The sequence below is a fragment of the Saimiri boliviensis genome, chromosome 11 (assembly GCF_048565385.1).
Source record: "Saimiri boliviensis isolate mSaiBol1 chromosome 11, mSaiBol1.pri, whole genome shotgun sequence".
Taxonomy (NCBI): Eukaryota; Metazoa; Chordata; class Mammalia; order Primates; family Cebidae; genus Saimiri; species Saimiri boliviensis.
Window position 1 is genome coordinate 10,961,520 of NC_133459.1, and position 19,247 is coordinate 10,980,766.

The 19,247-nt window shown below is 49.7% G+C and overlaps 1 protein-coding gene across 6 annotated transcripts in view; it reads left to right on the forward strand.

Moving 5' to 3' along the window:
- The first annotated feature begins 363 nt into the window (after window positions 1-363).
- Window positions 364-19,247, forward strand: part of MFN2 (mitofusin 2) — a 29,685-nt gene continuing 10,801 nt past the window's right edge. The window contains exons 1-10 of one of the 6 annotated variants that reach the window (XM_074380065.1): window positions 364-526; window positions 1,858-1,918; window positions 2,023-2,167; window positions 2,578-2,644; window positions 8,836-9,014; window positions 12,383-12,518; window positions 14,434-14,596; window positions 15,252-15,376; window positions 16,402-16,510; window positions 16,620-16,727. In XM_074380065.1, coding sequence (XP_074236166.1) covers window positions 8,840-9,014; window positions 12,383-12,518; window positions 14,434-14,596; window positions 15,252-15,376; window positions 16,402-16,510; window positions 16,620-16,727 — 816 coding nt within the window. In that variant the 5' untranslated portion in view covers window positions 364-526; window positions 1,858-1,918; window positions 2,023-2,167; window positions 2,578-2,644; window positions 8,836-8,839. Of the gene's footprint in view, window positions 527-1,857; window positions 1,919-2,019; window positions 2,168-2,577; window positions 2,645-8,835; window positions 9,015-11,266; window positions 11,436-12,382; window positions 12,519-14,433; window positions 14,597-15,251; window positions 15,377-16,401; window positions 16,511-16,619; window positions 16,728-19,247 lie in introns of those variants that run through there. The other 5 variants (XM_074380066.1, XM_074380064.1, XM_074380067.1 and 2 more) reach the window with 5 other exon arrangements.

Genomic DNA, 19,247 nt, shown 5'->3' on the forward strand with positions numbered 1-19,247 from the left:
GAAGGGCAGCAGGCCCAAGCTCGCTTCTGTCAGCCTAGGCACGGACCTCTAGAGAGCGCTCCTCTAAGATTACAGAATGTAAGTCTGAATTCCAGAGCTGGCAGAGGCCCCAGGGTCAGGATCTAGGGCAGCTGGCGAAAGAGAGGGAACCTCTACTCCACGCCCTTGGTTTTTTGCCCCTTGACAGCTTGAGGCCCCGCCCTGCCCCGCCCCGCCCCGCAGCTCCGGCCAGTGCTCGCTGGAACTACAGCCCCCATGATGCAGCGGGAGTCCGAGCCTATCGGCTTGGGAAGCTCCGGCGGAGGAGGTGCCATTGGAAGCGCCGAGTCGCGGGGCCTCAAAGGCGTAAGGAGTAGGCGGGGCGAGCCAGCTGGGCTTAGGGCTCACCGGCTCACCCGGGTCGAGGGGCGAGCCTGAGGCTACGGGTGACGCGCGCGTCCACTTCCCTTCTCCCGCCTCCCCCCGGGGCGGCGCTCGCTGGTGACGCAGTGAGTGTGATGGCCGCCGCGAGGCCGGGAAGGTGAAGGTGAGAGGGCGAGCAAGCCGGGGTGGCGGGGACTGGCCCGGCCCGGCCCTGCGAGTCCTGAGCAGCTTGACGTGGGCCGACGACACTCTGGGGCCACGGGGGTCTGGGATGCAGTCAAGCGGGGGTCCCCACTCTTCGGCCTCGCCTCCGGGCCCTACCCTGGAGGCGAGAGGAGGGGGCGGGCCGCAGGACCTGGGACTGGGAGGCGGGCTCCCCTGCAGCTCCTCATCGCCCCCGCCTTTCCACCCTTCACGCCACGTTCTACTCCTGCCCCTTCTCTATTTTCCATCCAGTTTTCATTTTGCCAGCTTTTACTCAGCATGCAATAGGTGTCCACGTTCACCGCGGGAGCGTACTGCCCTGCCCTCCCCACTTTGGGCGCCTTCTGCCCTCTCGTTCAACCCTATTTGCTTGTATGACTTGTCAGCGGACTGTAAGGCCCTGGAGGGCAGGACTGTTTCTTATCCATTCCTAACCTGGCGCCTGACACACATAGAGAAGGCACAAAGATAAATGTTGAATAAATAGCTGTTTAAACGCACGAAGGCAAAACTGTCTGTTACCCCCTCTGGTAATCCTTCATTGCCCTCTTTCTTTAAATTCTCAATCATCTCTTTTTCTTCTCCCCAGGTAAGGACTGATTGTCCGCTTCCAGTGTCCAAGGTTTAGGGGATTGAGGGAGGAAGGCAGCTCAATATGGTTAAAAAAGGAAGGAGGCCGGTCATGGTGGCTCACACCTGTAATCCCAGCAATTTGAGAGTTCGAGGCGGGCGGAACACCTGAGGTCAGGAGTTTGAGACCAGCCTGGCCAACATGGTGAAACCCCGTCTCTGCTAAAAATACAAAAATTATCCGGGCTTGATGGCACACACCTGTAATCCCAGCTACTCAGAAGGTTGAGACAGGAGAATCGGTGGAACCTGGGAGGCGGAGGTTGATCCGAGCTCTCTTCACTGCGCTCCAGGAGCTTCGGAGTCAAATGGAGCTAATATTTCGGATCCCAGCTTAGACAATTGACTAACAGTCTATAAATCTTCAAGTATTCCAGGCCTCTGTTTTCCCCTTAGAATTGAGAATTAAGTGAGATACTTTGTAGCAGCTGGACACATTGGCTTTCAATCAGTTCTTCTGTAACTCAGTAGTCAGCTGTTCCCCAGTCCTCAATCCCAGTTTTTTTCCTGGCTTTGCTCTGTCCTCTCCTCTCCCTCTCTGGATGTACCTTTCCCAGGGCTCCTTCAGGGCCCTTCCTGGTGCCTTGAACCCACTCATGGCGGAACACATGCTTGTGCACAGCCAGGATTGGTCCCACACCTCTGCGTTTTTTTCCCCAGGGCACCTCCTCACATGCCAGCCCAACTCCCCAGTACCTCAATGAGTAAGCTTCCCTCAGGGGTGAGTTTGTTTGGCTTGAAACCTGATTAGACATGTTTTGCACACCAATGTTTTTTTTTTTTTTTTTTTGATACCTGGTCTATCTCCCTTTTCTTTTCTAGTAGGTCAGGATTGGTGGAGTCAACACAGTCATCAATAGCCAACCTCAACCTGAGACAAGACAGAGGAGAACTCAGAATCTTTTTGTCTTCTGGACTCCAGCCATGTCCATGATGCCTACCCTGTGAAGATCTCTCACCATCCAAAAAAGTAAGTGGTAGCTGTGATTTCTGGCACCCTAGATTTGAGTTGAGTGGACAGGGGCATGCTCTTCTGGACCTCTAGTGGCAAGTCTCTTGGATGGCATCCTCTTTGTATAGAGCCACAGCTTTCCAACCTCTGTTGAAAAACAATTGTATCTCTTTTCTACTTCCGTGAAGGATTTCGCTGGTTGCTGAGAGAGCCTGTTTAAAAGTTGACAGTTCAGGAAGTGGCTGGGATCTTTTGGGCTCCCTGAATAATTAGTCTCTCTCTCCCTCATTTGGTCTTCTCTGCTGTGCTGGCTCCTCCCCATCTCTGCCCAGCAGAGGTTGGCTCCTTGTCACTCCTAAGAGTCTGCTCTGCCCCGTTTACCCTGTATACTCTTTTGTTTCAATTTCTCTGCTTCTTCTCTGTTCCAGTTGTGCCAGCAGACGATCCGTGGATCCATTTATTTTCCCTGCTAGGAGTTGCTTTACATAAAACTGGGTAAGGAGGTGGTGTGGATTCAGGGACTGTGCTTGGGATCCAGACACACCTTCCAGTGAATTTTGCTGTCTCTACACCCAAGATACCTAATGCTCCTCAACTAATAGCCTAGGTTGAAGCAAAGCTTTTGACCACCTTGGAGGGCTAATAGCAGTTTCCGTTTAGAATTGGGTTCATTTCTGGTCTTAGCTTAATATTTGTTAATCCTGTGCCCCTGGTACTTTTTGGGGGTAGGGATTGGAGAGTACCAGAAAGAATGAGCCTTTCCCTAAAGCATGATCCTCAGGATTTTAAAGGCTATTACACAGAAAGATTTTTTCATTGGATGTATTTGTGAAATGCTGCATTCAGTACAGTTAAACTGGTGTCTTTACAACAAGCCTTACTTCCCAAGCTCTTTGCTGTGCTCATGTGCTCCACTGGAGGGGAATGGTAGCATATGGTGTTTTACAAACTGATTCTACTATTGAACCTTCTTTACATGGGATATTGGGTGCAAGTGGAGTTCTGTGGACCACACTTTGGGAAATTCTGCCAGAAACTATCCAAAACTGTAATCTCCAGAGCACGTATGAGGCAGTCAGCTTGAAGTGTGACACTTAGCATGTAACTTATGTTGGAGCTGGGCTCTCAGGCTGTGCTTGTGGGATGGTTCTCATGTGCCTGTGGTGAGCTCTTTGGTGAAGCAGAGATTATCAAGGCTTTCCGGAGGAGGAACAGGAACCCAGGTGCCTGCCCCCCATCTCTCTGGAGGGGTAGAGAGTCAAAGCTTTGAGATAATTGGGGGACACAAGGTGTGATAAAAACCAGAAGTCTGTGGGGTTGTTTGTTCTCTGTGAGGCATCAGGGGAGGCTTCATGGAGGGGGTGACACTTGAGTTGGGTGTAGAAGGACAGTAGGAGTATGTCAAATGGGTGGGAAAGGAAGGAGGATTCTAGGTAGAAAGCAGTTTATGCAACACACGTGGAATCTCAACTTGCAAAATTAGCAGAGCAAGATAAATCAGGCAGAGTTTGGAGAGGTTGACAATAGGTTTTATGCCGGGGGTTTGGAGGCAGCTGCAGGCTGAGTAGGGGTGAGAACAGGGAGGCTCCTGGACCGGCTGAGCTTGTAACCTGGAGCTCCCAAGCTTCTACGGTGTACATGCTGTTGAGTCTTGCAGTTGGTGAGCACTAATGCTTTTGGTTTCATATCCCCGGGCTTGCAAACATTGACCAGAACTTAAATGCACCTGCTTCTGAAAGTCCAGGTGATAGCAGGGAACTTGCTTCCTGCAGCAGGTCACTTCTGCAGTGGGGTGTCGCTGATTCTTCCCCAGCTGACCTGTTTATTCTGTCTCTGTGGTAGCGGGGAAGGGCGTGGTGGGTGTGGGGTAAGTTGGCGGAGTTGCTTTTGCCCTCCCTGAAGGCTGGGTGTTCATGGAGAGAGTCTTGTGATCTTGCTGGTAGAGTGTGTTGTTGTTATTGCTTTATAACATGTAAAACTGCTTTAGCTCGTACTGTATGTGAAACATGTTGCTTGCATCAACTTTAGTCTTCTCACGATTTAGATGGTATTGTGGTAGTGGGATATTGGTTTTCATCCACGGATCCAGGCTCATAACTCCTATCCATAGCCCTTGTTATGGTCTTTTGTTATAATGTTAGATGTGTTAGGCCTCAGGGACAGGCCTCTGATCTTCTTCTACTTTTCTTCCACCCTAATCTTTCCCCACCTTTCTGATTGTGGTTCTTAAGACTCTCCCTTGAGAGTGCTGGGCCATATATCCTGGGGGAAAGAATGCTGATGTCATGAAACTTCCATAAAAGTCCAAGAGGACAGAGTTCAGGGAGCAGGTTACTGAAGAGAGGCTTGCTTAGGGAGGGCACAGAAGCTACATGCGTCTTCTCCCATACCTCCCTATGCATCTCTTATTTGTATCCTTTGCAATATCCTTCATAATAACCCTGTAAACATAAGTGTTTCCCTGATTTGGGTAAGCTGCTCCGAAAAATTAATTGAACTCAAAGAAGGGGTGATGTGAAGCCCAGCCTGAAGTCATTCGGTCAGAAGTTCAGGAGGCCCCGACTTAAACAACTGGTGTGTTTGAGGGGTGGTGGTGGAGACGGGGGCAGTCCTGGAGACTGAGCCCTCAATGTGTGGGATCTGGCGCTATTTCCAGGTAGACAGTGTGGGAACTGACTGAGGACACCCAGCTAGTGTCTGCTGCTTGGTGTATGGGAAGGAGACCCCCCTCATTTTGATCACAGAAGTCGTCTTTTGTGTTGATGATTGTGGTGTGAGGGTACAGAGAAAATGCAGAGAGTTTTTCTCTCCAGTAGGTATCTTGTTTGTTGTACACATGAAGAAATCAAGGTTCCGGGATTAAATAACTTGCTTAAGTTTAAGCAGCCCAAAAATAATACAGTCACAGTATGAACCCAGCTCTGCCCGATTCCAAACCTGTCTTATGTAGTGCTGCATCGTGCCCCATCCCCGATCCCTTTTCTTTTTTCTTTTCTTTTTTTTTGTTTTGTTTTGTTTTGTTTTTTTGAGACAAAAAAACCCAAGCTGGAGTACAGTGGTGAGATCTTGGCTCACTGCAATCTCTGCCTCCCAGGTTCAGGTGATTTTCTTGCCTCAGCCTCTGGAGTAGCTGGGACTACAGGCATGTGCCACCATGCCCAGCTGATTTTTTGTATTTTTAGTAGAGACGGGGTTTCACCATGTTGGCCAGGCTGGTCTTGAACTTCTGATCTCAGGTGATCTGCCCACCTCAGCCTCCCAAAGTGCTAGGATTACAGGCGTGAGCCACTGCATCCAGCCCCTGATCCCTTTTCTTTTCCTTTTGGGTGGCTTTCGTCTTGTGCCTGCCACATCCCCTCCCCCCCCCCTTTTTTTTTTTAATTTGAGATGGAGTTGTTTCGCTCTTGTTACCCAGGCTGGAGTGCGATGGTTCGACCTCGGCTCACTGCAACCTCCACCTCCCGGGTTCAAGCAATTCTCCTGCCTCAGCCTCCCGAGTAGCTGGGACTACAGGCGTGCGCCACCATGCCCAGCTAATTTTTTTTAGTATTTTTAGTAGAGACGGGGTTTCACCATGTTGACCAGGATGGTCTTGATCTCTTGACCTTGTGATCCACCCGCCCCGGCTCCCCAAAAGTGCTGGGATTACAGGCGTGAGCCACTGCACCCGGCCCATCCCCTCTTTCTCGAAGTCTGATCTGCCAGGCCATGGCAAGCCTGATTTCAGTGCATCTCCTTTCCTGCTTTGGAAGAGTCAGAGTAGCATTTTCTTTCCAGTTTCCTTCTTCAGAGCTGTACTGTCTTTAAGCCCTGGACATACGGCTTCCATGCTGAGCAAACCTCTCATAGTTGTGGCATTATGCTGAGGAGGAATGTAGAAACGGAAGTGGTATCACTTTCTTCCCTCATTTCCAGAAGAATCATTAATATTGCACAAGAACTTGTCAGTTTGGGCAAACACGTGGGTCCCCATCCTGCTTTGGATCAGCCTGTCTTTCTGCCCACCCTTTGGGATGGTTAGTTCCTAAAAGTCTGTTTTGGCACTCAGTCTTCATGCACCTCTTCCGGGTATTCTTTGTGCTTCGCAGTTCCTTGTGCAACACCTTTTGACCCCATTTGGAAGTTTCTCACGTGTGCTTGCTCGGGAGCAACACCTTATTTCCCATCTAGAGAGAGTGAGCTTGCTGCTGGGTGGAGAACTGAGGGCCCTAAGATTAGGGTGGCTGGGGAGGCAGTGACAGACCCAGGTGCAGTCAGCTGTGCACAGGACCCCTCATCCAGGAGGTCTTTGCCCTTTGACTTCCCAGGATTGGTGGGCTCTGCCTGGGAAGCAGTTTTCACCGTGGTGGGAACTCTGAGGAGGGACCTGGTTGGGGTCCACTTTTGGGATCGACATTTCCAGTCTTACCCTGGACTCTACCTTCTAGTGTATCAACCTCTTTTTGATCTTTTTTTTTTTTTGAGTCGGAGTGTAGCTCTATTGCCCAGGCTTAGTGCAATGGCATAGTCTTGGCTCACTGCAACCTCCACCTTCCCAGGTTCAGGCAATTCTTGTGCCTCACCCTCCCAGGTAGCTGGGATTACAGGTGCCTGCCACCATGCCTGGCTAATTTTTGTATTTTTTTTTTGAGACGGAGTTTCACTCTTGTTACCCAAGCTGGAGTGCAATGGCGCTATCTCAGCTCACCGCAACCTCCGCCTCTTGGGTTCAGGCAATTCTCCTGCCTCAGCCTCCTGAGTAGCTGGGATTACAGGCACGTGCCACCACGCCCAGCTAATTTTTTGTATTTTTAGTAGAGACGGGGTTTCACCATGTTGACCAGGATGGTCTCGATCTCTCGACCTCGTGATCCACCCGCCTCGGCCTCCCAAAGTGCTGGGATTACAGGCTTGAGCCACCGTGCCCGGCCAATTTTTGTATTTTTAGTAGAGACAGGGTTTCACCATGTTGGCCAGGCTGGTCTCAAGTAATCTACCCACCTAGGCCTCCCAAAATGCTGGGATTATAGGTGTGAGCTACCATGCTCAGCCTCTTTTGACCTTTGACCAAAGACCTCTAGCACTTTGGAGTCACGTCTTATGGCCTCTAAAATGTAAGTGTTATATGAACAGATAAGCTACAAAGATGTGTGGGATTGAGTGAGAGCAAGAGAGACAGTCACACAAAAATAGACTATGATAATATAACCAGGCTCGGTGGCTCATGCCTGTAATCCCAGCGCTTTGGGAGGACGAGGTGGGCAGATCACTTGAGGTCAGGAGTTGGAGACCAGCCTGGCCAACATGGTGAAGGCTTGTCTCTACAAAAAATGCAAAAATTAGCCGGATATGGTGGCATACGCCCAGAATCCCAGCTATTCAGGTGGCTGGAGTGAGGTTGTAGTTAGGCACTCCAGCCTGGGTGACAGAGTGAGACTCTGTCTCAAAAACAAAGACTGCTAATAAACAAAATGTTGGCTGGGCATGGTGGCTCACGCCCTTAATCTCAGCACTTTGGGAGTCCAGTCCAAGGTGAGAGGATCATTGGAGCCCAGAAGTTTAAGATCAGCCTGGGCAATAAAAAAATTAGCCGGGTGTCGTGGGTGCATGCCTATGGGCTCACGTACTCAGGAGGCTGAGGTGGGAGGATTGCTTGGGTCCAAGAGGTTGAGGCTGCAGTGAGCTGTGAGCACTCCAGCCCAGGTAACAGTGAGACCTTGTCTCAAAATAAAAAGTAAGTAAGCAAACAAAATGTTAATATTGCTTATCACAAAATGATGGGTCTATGGGTTTTTTTCCCTTTTGGTTTCCAAGTTTTCTGTAGCACACATGCTCTACTAGAAGAGACCAATAGTTTTTTTGTGGGTGTGTTTTTTATTTTATTTTTTGAGACTGAGTCTCACTCTGTCACCCAAGCTGGAGTGCAGTGACAGGATCTCCACCTCCCAGGTTCAAGTTCACTTCAGCCTCTGCCTCCCAGGTTCAAGCTATTCTCCTGCCTCAGCCTCCTGAGTAGCTGGATTACAGGTGTGCACCACCATGCCCAGCTAATTTTTGTGTTTTTAGTAGAGACTGGATTTCACCATGTTGGCCAGGCCAGTCTCAAACTCCTGGCCTCAAGTGATCTGCCCACCTCAGCCTCTCAAAGTGCTAGGATAACAGGCATGAGCCACTGAGCCCAGCCTGTTTTTTTTTTTTTTTTGTTGTTGTTGTTGTTTTGTTTTGTTTTGTTTTGTTTTTTGAGGCAGAGTCTTGCTGTGTCGCCTAAGCTGGAGTGCAGTGGTGCTATCTCCACTCACTGCAACCTCTGCCCTCTGGGTTCATGCAATTCTCTGCCTCAGCCTCCCATGTAGCTGGGATTACAAGTGCCTACCACCACGCTGGCTAATTTTTTTTGTATTTCTAGTAGAGATGGTGTTTCACCATCTTGACCAGGCTGGCCTTGAACTCCTGAACTTGTGATCCACCCGCCTTGGCCTCCCAAAGTGTTGGGATTACAGGAGTGAGCCATCGCGCCCGACCTGAGACACTGTTCTTATCTCACCATCCTTTTTTCTAGTCCTGGAGGTTGCAGTGAGCCGAGATCCCTATATTCTCAATGGAACAGAGAGCTAGTCCCTCTTCTCCCCCAAGCATTCCACCATCCCCCAAGCAGGACGTCCCGAGGTAGATGTTGCTGTGTTCGCTCACATTGGCTTCTCTTGCAGCGCAATGTCCCTGCTCTTCTCTCGATGCAACTCTATAGTTACAGTCAAGAAAGATAAGAGACACATGGCTGAGGTGAATGCTTCCCCTCTCAAGCACTTTGTGACTGCCAAGAAGAAGATCAATGGCATTTTTGAGCAGCTGGGGGCCTACATCCAAGAGAGCGCCACCTTCCTTGAAGGTAAGTTGGGCACCTGCTCAGGCAGGCCCACTCTTACCTGTTTAGATATTTAGCTAATGGAATTTGGGGATGGCGAAGTTCAGCTCTGCTCCTAGGGAACTCATGCCCAGATAGCCTCAGAGATGCTCTCTCTGCTCTTGAAAATCATGTGGAATTGGAATCTGAGGAGATTAGGCCAGGAAGACAAGAGAACGGCCATTTAGTAATTAATTTAAGAAGTCCACACATTTCGTTTTGTTTAATCATTAAAGATAGGTGAATCTTATCCCCATCCTCAAGGCAAGCAAATCGAGGTTTGAGAGTTGTCAGATACCTTGTAAGTAACATGTCAGGGCTTTACCCAGGTGTCTCCAACTCCGGAGCCCACGTGTTTTCCTTTGCCTGGTTCTGGCTGCCATTAATACCAGGCACTGTTTGAGTGTCAATAATGCCTGACCAGGGTGCCCTCTCTGTGACATTTTTAGATTGCTGACAGAACTGTAGGAAACTTGTGTCACCTATGCTGTTTCTACTAGTTACTAATTTGAGCTCAACCTCTAGTTCCTTGTTTATCAGCAGAGAAGGACTGGTTCCCAGAGCCCTGCTCATTTGAGTGTCAACTCCAGCACTGGCTTCCTCAGGCTCCCTCTTTAGATGGGCACTTTGGCTCCAGGTCCTGAGATTGTCTGTGGAGACCCAGTAGCTGAGTCTTGGTTTCCTCACTTGTGAAAGTGGGGCTCAGGTGTGAATAGGGGTTTCAGATTCTAGTCTGCAGAACCCTAGAAGTTCGGTGGTGGTGCTTCAGGGGTTGGCCCCTGGCTCAGGGGGCACCTTCTTTTCATTCTGCTTTCAGCTAGAGTAGCTTGGTTTCTCATTGTTTTACACCCCAGGCTGCTACACAAGGCTCCCTTTGAAGAAAGAGACTGTCCCGTTTCATGCCCTTGTCTGTGCCCTGCCTTTTGAGTGGCACTTGATGCAATAGAAGGTGTTTCCTAAATACTTGTTGAACTGAAGAAATCTGAGTTTTAAAGTAGTATGATTGGTGGTTGGTAGTTGAAATAATCCCAAATCATTGCCTGTTTATCAGTGGCTATGGTGTGCCAGCCCTGTGCCAGGTGCTGGGCATGCAGAGATGGGGTAGATCAAGCGGCTGCCCTCCGGGATCCCAGAATAACCCTCTTGGAAGCTTTGAGTCACTTGCTCAGATGATGCTATGGACAAACACATGCTTCATGCAGCTGTTTATGTGAGGCGTGCTTTGATCTCTCTGTGTGTGAAAATATGATGCCTCCCCTGTTGTTTGAATGGAAGGGAAAGAGCTGGAGTGATTTTGAGCTGTGTTGGGTCAGGGAGGGAATAGTGGAATGGGTCTTGCCTGGGGACCATTTCTAACGGGAAGCTTGTTGGCCTGCTGGTTGTCACTTTTTTTTTTTTTTTTTTTTTTTGAGACGGAGTTTCGCTCTTGTTACCCAGGCTGGAGTGCAATGGCACGATCTCGGCTCACCGCAACCTCCGCCTCCTGGGTTCAGGCAATTCTCCTGCCTCAGCCTCCTGAGTAGCTGGGATTACAGGCACGTGCCACCATGCCCAGCTAATTTTTTGTATTTTGAGTAGAGAGGGTTTCACCATGTTGACCAGGATGGTCTTGATCTCTCGACCTCGTGATCCACCCGCCTCGGCCTCCCAAAGTGCTGGGATTACAGGCTTGAGCCACCGCGCCCGGCCTCACTTTTTTTTTTTTTTAATTGCATTTTAGGTTTTGGGGTACATGTGAAGAACATGCAAGATTGTTGCATAGGTACACACATGGCAGTGTGGTTTGCTGTCTTCCGTCCCCTCACCTGTATCTGTCATTTCTCCCCATGCTATCTCTTCCCACCTCCCCACCCCCCTGGTTGTCACTTTTAAGTGTAGTCACATGCTTGAGAGCCAGCTTCCTCCAAGGGACATTCCAAAGGCCATGCCCAGGTGCCCATATAAGGGAGGAATATTGATGCATGTGGGGCAGAGGTGACTGGTGGACAGAGCAGGCGGGAGATGGGGGTGTTATTGACTTGGTCACTTCCTTTCATGGTGCTGGCTGCAGGGGAAGCTCACTGGGCGGGCCCTGACACGCCCTTGTCATGCTTCAGATGCTTTGGGAGTGTTCTCAGGGCTGGGGCCTGTCTGTCTGGTGGTTCACATGAGTGTGCAGAGGGACCAAACACTCTTCTGTGTCCCAGCTGGCCGAAGTACCTGTCTGGTGTGAGTCCTAGACAGGATAGTGGTAGGATCTCACGTAGTTGCTCCTGTGTGGAGTACTTTGTTAGCCATCTGCTTTTTAAGGGCACTGGGAAAAAGCAGTGCAGTGATCCAAGGGTCTGCTCACTTGGCAAATATTTGTGCACCTGCTGGTGCTATGATTGGATAGTGTGGCCGTCATGAGGTAGATGACGCAGACAGGTGAGCTAGACAGTTACCTTATGGTGAGGTGAGAGCTGAGATGGGAGAAGTGTAGGGTGCTGGGGCACACAGAGAAGGGTCTGGGGCCCTGACTTAGGTTCAGGGGGTGGACAGAGAAGGCTTCCTTGGGGGCAGTGCTGTCTAAGCTAGACTTGAGGCCAAGTGAGAATGAGCCAAGCTGCTCCAAGGCAGTGTAGTGTGTAAGTTCTTCAGAGACTGGGGAAGGGGTTTGGGCAGCAGGGAGTGGAGCCAGAGGGCTGAGGAAGCTGGCGAGTTTGGGGATATGGTGAGGGAGACTGTGAGGCACGGGTGGCAAGAGGCCAACAGGGCCAGGGCAGGGAGGGCCTCGAGAAGTGACACAGAGTGGTTAAGTGCCTGGACTCAGAGCCAGTCTGCCTAATTCAAATCCTAGCTCTGCCTTTTAGTAACTTTGGGGCCATGTTAACAAAGAGGACGAAAGGAGAGAACAAATTTGAAAAGTGACTGAAACAGTGCCTGGCATGTAGTAAGAATTCTGTAAATATTTGTTAAGAAAAAATAGACAAGGATGGCAGTTAACATTCAAGTATTCATCTTATACCAGCCGCCATTCATAGCACTTTGTGTTTTAATTCACGTGATCCTCACAGTGGTCTGGTGAAGTAGGTATTGTCTTATTGCCATTTTGTGCCTAAGGAAACTAAGACCCAGAAAGGTTCTTTTTCTTAAGGCCACAGAGCTAGAAAGTGGTAGGAACCAGCTTTAAAACCAGGCAGTCTTGCTCCTGAGCCATGTTCTTAACCACCACACCGTGGGGCCACCGTAGGGGATTTGGAACTCAGCCTGTCGGTTGCAGGGAGCCAGAGGTGGACTCGTTTAGGGTGAGCAAGGCCGGCGCTCTGGCCCTTCCAGACTTGTGACTGGAAGTCCTCTACCACATGGTGACCCATTTCGATTCCCACCTCCAGACACCTACAGGAATGCAGAACTGGACCCTGTTACGACAGAAGAACAGGTTCTGGATGTCAAAGGTTACCTGTCCAAAGTGAGAGGCATCAGTGAGGTGCTGGCCCGACGGCACATGAAAGTGGCTTTTTTCGGCCGGTAGGTTGTTGAGGCCCCCACTCTTTCTTCCTGGCTGGGAGGGAGGGAGGCCCTTTGTGCGAGGTCACAGAACGTTCCAGGGCAGGGACATGCCTCAGAATTCATTGCTTTCCTTTTAGTTTATATTTTATTTATGTATTTGATTTTTGAGACAGGGTTCTCACTCTCTCACCCAGGCTGGAAGCTTATTACAGCCTTGAGCTCCCTGGGTGGGAGAAAGAATCACCTGAGCCTCCTGAGTGGCTGGGACTGCAGGTGCATGGCATCAAGCCTGACTAATTTTTTTTTTTATTAATTTTCTCACTGTGCTTAAAAGCACATAATACAAAATTTACCACCTTAGTGGGCTTCCTGTCTCACTGGGTGCAGGTAAGGTCATTGTAGTTCTGCTCTAGTGATGTGGCTGGGAAACTTCAACTCAGAGTGAGAAACATTGTTTAGCACAGGTTGAAAGCTCTGAGACTCAGAGCAGATGAGTCTGCTGAGCTATTTTCAAGAAGCAGAAATGGCCGGGTGCAGTGGTTCACACCTGTACTCCCAGCACTAGGAGGCTGAGGCAGGAGGATTGCTTGAGCCCAGGAGTTTGAGACCAGCTTGAGCAACATGGCAAGACCCCCGTCTCTACAAAAATTTAAGAAATTTAAAAATCAGCTGGGCGTGGTGGCACGTACCTGTAGTCTAAGCTACCTGGGAGGCTGATGTGGGAGGATCGCTTGAGCCCTGATGGTCGAGGCTACAGTGAGCTATATTGCTGTAAATAAAACAAGGGGGAAATGTGACATGATAATTGCCCTATAAACTGCATACAGTGAGCTGTATTCATGCCACATGTCCCTGCACTCCAGCTTAGGCAACAGAGCAAGATCCCATATCAAACAAACAAACAAACAAAAACATCAGAATACATGAAAGGGGTGTGATAGGTAAGAATGAGAAAGTAGGCCAGGTACGGTGCCTTACACCTATAATCCCAGCACGGTGGGAGGTCAAGGTGGGTGGATCATCTGAGGTCAGGAGTTCAAGACCAGCCTGGCCAACATGGCAAAATTCTGTCTCTACTAAAAATGCAAAAATTAACTGGGCATGATGGTATGCGCCTATAGTCCCAGCTACTCGGGAGGCTGAGGCAGGAGAATCACTTGAACCCGGGAGGAAGAGGTTGTTTGCAGTAAGCCGAGATTGCACCACTGCACTTGAGCCTGGATGACAGAGCGAGACTGTCTAAAAAAAAAAAAAGAGAGGCTGGGTGCTGTGGCTCACGCCTGTAATCCAAGCACTTTGGTAGGCTGACGTGGGTGGATCACCTGAGGTCAGGAGTTCAAGACCAGCCTGGCCATCATGGTGAAACCCCATCTTGTAAAAAAAAAAAAAAAAAAGAAACCAAAAACATTATATTTAAAAAAAAAAAAGAAAAGAATGAGAAAGTACTCTTGCCTTTAGCCTGGTAGTTGTCAGCTGGGACTGGCAAGGTGGAGCTTCATGTGTCAGGAGGAGCGTGATGGGAGAAAAGCAGTGGAACATGCCCTGTGTGGGCAACACTGGGGTCATTTAGACTAAAGAAGTCGCCCTAGGGGGTGAGTTGGTGGTTTCAGGTCGGCCTGGAGTAAACTTTGGAGACAGTCTCTATAAGTGACGCTTGCTGAGGGTAGCTGGGTGATTGAAGGGGCAGACAGTGTGCTGTGGGAACCTCTTGCAGATTGATCTGAAATGATGAACCAAGGACATGTCGCAGATTTGGGCCTGGGGTGTTTATTCATTTTAATAAACAGCACCTACTCTTTGTCTCTCAGTGCTGTCTGGGCACTGGCGACATTGCAGTGAATAGGGCTTTGGCCCTCCAGGCTGGTATCTGCATTGTGAAAGTGATTCAGGTCAGATAGAGGTGGCTTTGCTGACAGCTCTTACTTCCTCCTAGGACGAGCAATGGGAAGAGCACTGTGATCAATGCCATGCTCTGGGACAAAGTTCTGCCCTCTGGGATTGGCCACACCACCAATTGCTTCCTGCGGGTGGAGGGCACAGATGGCCATGAGGCCTTCCTCCTCACCGAGGGCTCAGAGGAGAAGAGGAGCGCCAAGGTGAGGGTACCAGGCCAGCTCTCAGCCCCGCGTCTGCTGGTGGGGCAAGTCGTCGATTGTGACACGGCTGACCTCATCGCTAGGGAGAGGGCAGCACTGCCCTGTGGAGGTGAACTGGGAGACCCTATTTTAGACGAACTTTTTGAAGGATGTGAGAACTTCTGGGGGCTGGCTGGGCAGTTTTCAGAAACGTGGACCACCAAAAATGAGAACTCTGCTGTTCCTCGTACAGCTCTGAGTGGCCACTGACCTCTCTTTGCTAATTAAGGAAGACGGTGTGTGCCATGTTCTTCTTGGGATTTTGCCAGAGAGGGACTCCTCCATTTGCTCTGTGTCTCTGACCTATCAGTCAGGGGCTGACACTCTGAGTTTTCTGAGAGGCAGCTGCATTCTTGTTTGGGGCTAGATGCTCAATTTGCTTCACAAAGAATCAATCAGTACAGAACAGATGACTTTAGGATGATAACCAGGAAAGAAGCTCAAAAGAGCAGTGGGTTCTTACTGACAGCTCCCAGCTGTTAACTTTTTATATGTGAAAGAAGAAAGGGTAGAGATAGAGGCAGCAGTCCCAGCCACTGTTCTGTGATGCAGCAGCATAGGAATCTCCTGGCTTGGTGGTTCCTCCTCAGCTTCATCTTTCTTTCTTCCACATCAGACTGTGAACCAGCTGGCCCATGCTCTCCATCAGGACAAGCAGCTCCATGCCGGCAGCCTGGTGAGTGTGATGTGGCCCAACTCTAAGTGCCCACTTCTGAAGGATGACCTTGTGCTGATGGACAGGTAAGAAGGAGGTACCCTCCTAGGAGGTCCAAACTGGGAGGCACCAGGTTTCCATTTCTGGATAATCCAGGCCAGAGTCCCTGGGCCCCATCCTCACTCTGCTTAAGTATCACTGCCTTTCAGATGGGCTCAACCAAATCCTCTGGCCTCTTGGCTTTCCTCTAGAGTCTGGTTACTATACCCATTGCATCAGTGCCCTGCAGATGTCCCAGGGATGGCCTGTAAAAGATAGGAGGAGTGCTCAAAAGTTAGGGAGGTTCTCAACCTCCGCCCAGTGCCAGCACGTGTACTAGTGGGTGGGGAGTTGTGGTGGAGTCAGAGGTGCATTTTATTTTATTTATTTATTTTTTTGAGACGGAGTTTCACTCTTGTTACCCAGGCTGGAGTGCAGTGGCACGATCTTGGCTCACCGCAACCTCCGCCTCCTGGGTTCAGGCAATTCTCCTGCCTCAGCCTCCTGAGTAGCTGGGATTACAGGCACACGCCACCATGCCCAGCTAATTTTTTTGTATTTTTTTTTAGTAGAGACGGGGTTTCACCATGTTGACCAGGATGGTCTCGATCTCTTGACCTCGTGATCCACCCGCCTCGGCCTCCCAAAGTGCTGGGATTACAGGCTTGAGCCACCGCGCCCAGCCGCATTTTATTTCTCTTGAAGAAACACTTCGCCTTGGCTTCGTGGACAGGTTATAACTATACCAAGAAATATAGCATTATAGTGTTTATCTGGCCTCACATCAAGTCACAACTTCATCTTAATTGTATATTATCTTTAAAGTAGAACTATAAATCTGTTTTTATAAAAGCAATAGATGTATATGCTTAAAAACACTCATTTCCAGGCAATCTGGAAGGATATGAAATGGAAAGTAAAAACTGGGAATGACAGCCGGGCCTGATTTCTCTCCCCTCCCTGGCTTTCTCCTCTGTGGCCTGCCTGCCTCACAAGTCCCTGGTGTGTTCTCAGCAGGAAGAGTAGGGCTCCTGCTCTGCCTGATGATTTGGTTTGCCCCTGTCACTTTTAGCCCTGGTATTGATGTCACCACAGAGCTGGACAGCTGGATTGACAAGTTTTGTCTGGATGCTGATGTGTTTGTGCTGGTGGCCAACTCAGAGTCCACCCTGATGCAGACGGTAACTCCTCCTTTGCCTTCTCCCAAGCTCCCAGCACCCCCTGGGCAGGCAGCTGACGGGGCCTTGGCTCTCAAGCTCCTGCTCCACTGAGGTCTTACCCTTTATCTAGGAAAAGCACTTCTTCCACAAGGTGAGCGAGCGTCTCTCCCGGCCAAACATCTTCATCCTGAACAACCGCTGGGATGCATCTGCCTCGGAGCCTGAGTACATGGAGGAGGTTAGCGCCTCTGTTTGGCAGTTTGGGGATTGCCACCCTGAGGGAGCGCTGCCTGCCACTGGGGCCACTTCATGCGCTTCTGGATCTAGTGACTTCCTGAACTAATTTTATTGCCAAAGAATTCTCCAGATACTCTTCTATGGTATCTTCTGGTAGCCTTCCTCCTCTCCCAGCCACTTTGCTGGATGCACCCCCTCTTCCAGCCACTCTCCCCGAGGTCTGAAAAGGATCCCTGCTGCATTGGTGCGTCTTTGGGGCCAGTGCTCAGTGTGGTTTCTGAGGAATTAATGCAGAACGGGCTCAGCTCTAGGGAGGCCTCTGGGAAAGAGGCTGGAAAGAGGAGTGAAGAACTGGTTCTTACTGGTGACTCAACTCTTAGCTATTTACTTATTTATTTAGAGACTGGGTTATGAGGCTGGCTGATTTTTGTATTTTTGGTAGAGACAGGGTTTTCCCATGTTGTCCACACAGTTCTTGAACCCCTGGGCTCAAGTGATCCATCCGCCTCAGCCTCCCCAAATGCTGGGATTACAGGCATGAGCCACCACACCCGGCCTCACAACTCTTTATATATGTGAAGTGAAAGACAAAGGGGTAACAAACTGGGCATGGTGATGCACACCTATAGGCTGAGAGAGGATCCCTTGAGACCAGGAATTTGAAACCACCCTGGGCAATGTAGCAAAACGCCATCTCCAAAAAAAAAGGGTAATAGATTGATAATACAGTAATATGGGATGATAAAACATGCAGCTGCAGTCAGTAGGCTGGAGTCCAAATTCCTTTATTTTTTTTTTTTTTGAGAAGGAGTTTTACTCTTGTTGCCCAGGCTGGAGTGCAATGGTGCGACCTCTGCCTCCTGGGTTCAAGGAATTCTCCTGCCTCAGCCTCCCTAGTAGCTGGGATTACAGGTGCCTGCTGCCATGCCTGGCTAATTTTTCTGTTTTTAATAGAGATGGGTTTCACCGTGTTGGCCAGGCTGGTCTCCAACTCCTGACCTCAGGTGATCCATCTGCCTCGGCCCCCCAAAGTGCTGGGATTACAGGTGTGATCCATTGTGCCTGGCCAGGGGTCCAAATTCTGACTGACACTAGACAGTGTGGCTTTGGTAGATTCCTTGACCCTTCTGGTAATCCAGTTTCCTCACTAGTGTGATGGTGTGATAGACTTCTTGAGAGGATGAAATCAGTTAAAAATGCCTGACACGTGGTAGGTGTCTACAAGAGGTTATTATCACATTTTATCGGTAGAACTCTAGGATGTCAGAGCCAGGAGAGGTTTTCTAGTGATGCCCACTCCTTTTGTAAACAGTGCCCCAGGAGTGCACAGCTTGTCAGAGTATAGCTCCCAGATTTAAGTTTCTTGCCACCAGGGAAGGCACCAAAGTAAGGCACTGTATAGGCTTAACAAGAGGCAGTCTGCGGCACATTTAAGCATTTCTGCTTGTATATCATAAAATATCTTTGTCAGGCTCTACGCCAAGTAATCCCCATGCATTGGCCTGGAAACCTTGGTAGCAAGAGAGCAGAATAGTGGGAGACATTGCACTGTGTATGTGTTTGTACCTTTGGCTGTCGAGCCATGTGGATGTGTTGCCTCTTCTTTTTTCTTCTCACTCTGTCGCCCAGGCTGGAGTGCAGTAGTGCAATCTTGGCTCACTGCAACCGCCACCTCCAGGTTCAAGCGATTCTCCTGCCTCAGCCTCCTGAGTAGTTGGGATTACAGGCATATGCCACCATGCCTGGCTAATTTTTTTGTATTTTTAGTAGAGATGGGGTTTCACCATTTGGGCCAGACTGGTCTTGAACTCCTTACCTCAAGTGATCCACCTCCTTTTGCCTCCCAAAGTGCTGAGATTACAGGCATGAGCCACCGTGCTCAGCCTCTTATTACCTATTCTTTTTTTTTTTTTTTATTTTGAGATGGAGTCTCACTCTGTCACCCAGGCTAGAGTGCAATGGTGTGGTCTCAGCTCACTGCAACCTCTGCCTCCTGGGTTCAGGCAGTTCTCCCGCCTCAGCCTTCCGAGTAGCTGGGACTGCAGGCATGTGCTGCCACACCTGGCTGATTTTTGTGTTTTTAGTAGAGACGGTGTTTCACTATGTTGTCCAGGCTGGTTTCAAACTCCTGATCTCTTGATCCGCCTGCCTCAGCCTCCCAAAGTGCTGGGATTACAGGCGTGAACCACAGCACCTGGCCTTATTATTTATTTATTTATTTATTTATTCATTCATTCATTCATTCATTTGAGATGGAGTTTTGTCACCCAGGCTGGAGTGGAATGACATGATCTTGGCTCACTGCAACCTCTGCCTCCCAGGTTCAAGCGATTCTCCTGCCCCAGCCTCCCAAGTAGCTGGGATTACAGGCATGTGCCATCACAGCTGGCTATTTTTTTGTATTTTTAGTAGAGACGGGATTTCACTATGTTGGTCAGGCTGGTGTCAAACTCCTGACCTCCAGTGATCCGTCCACCTTGGCCTCCCAAATTGCTGGGATTACAGGCGTGAGCCACTGTGC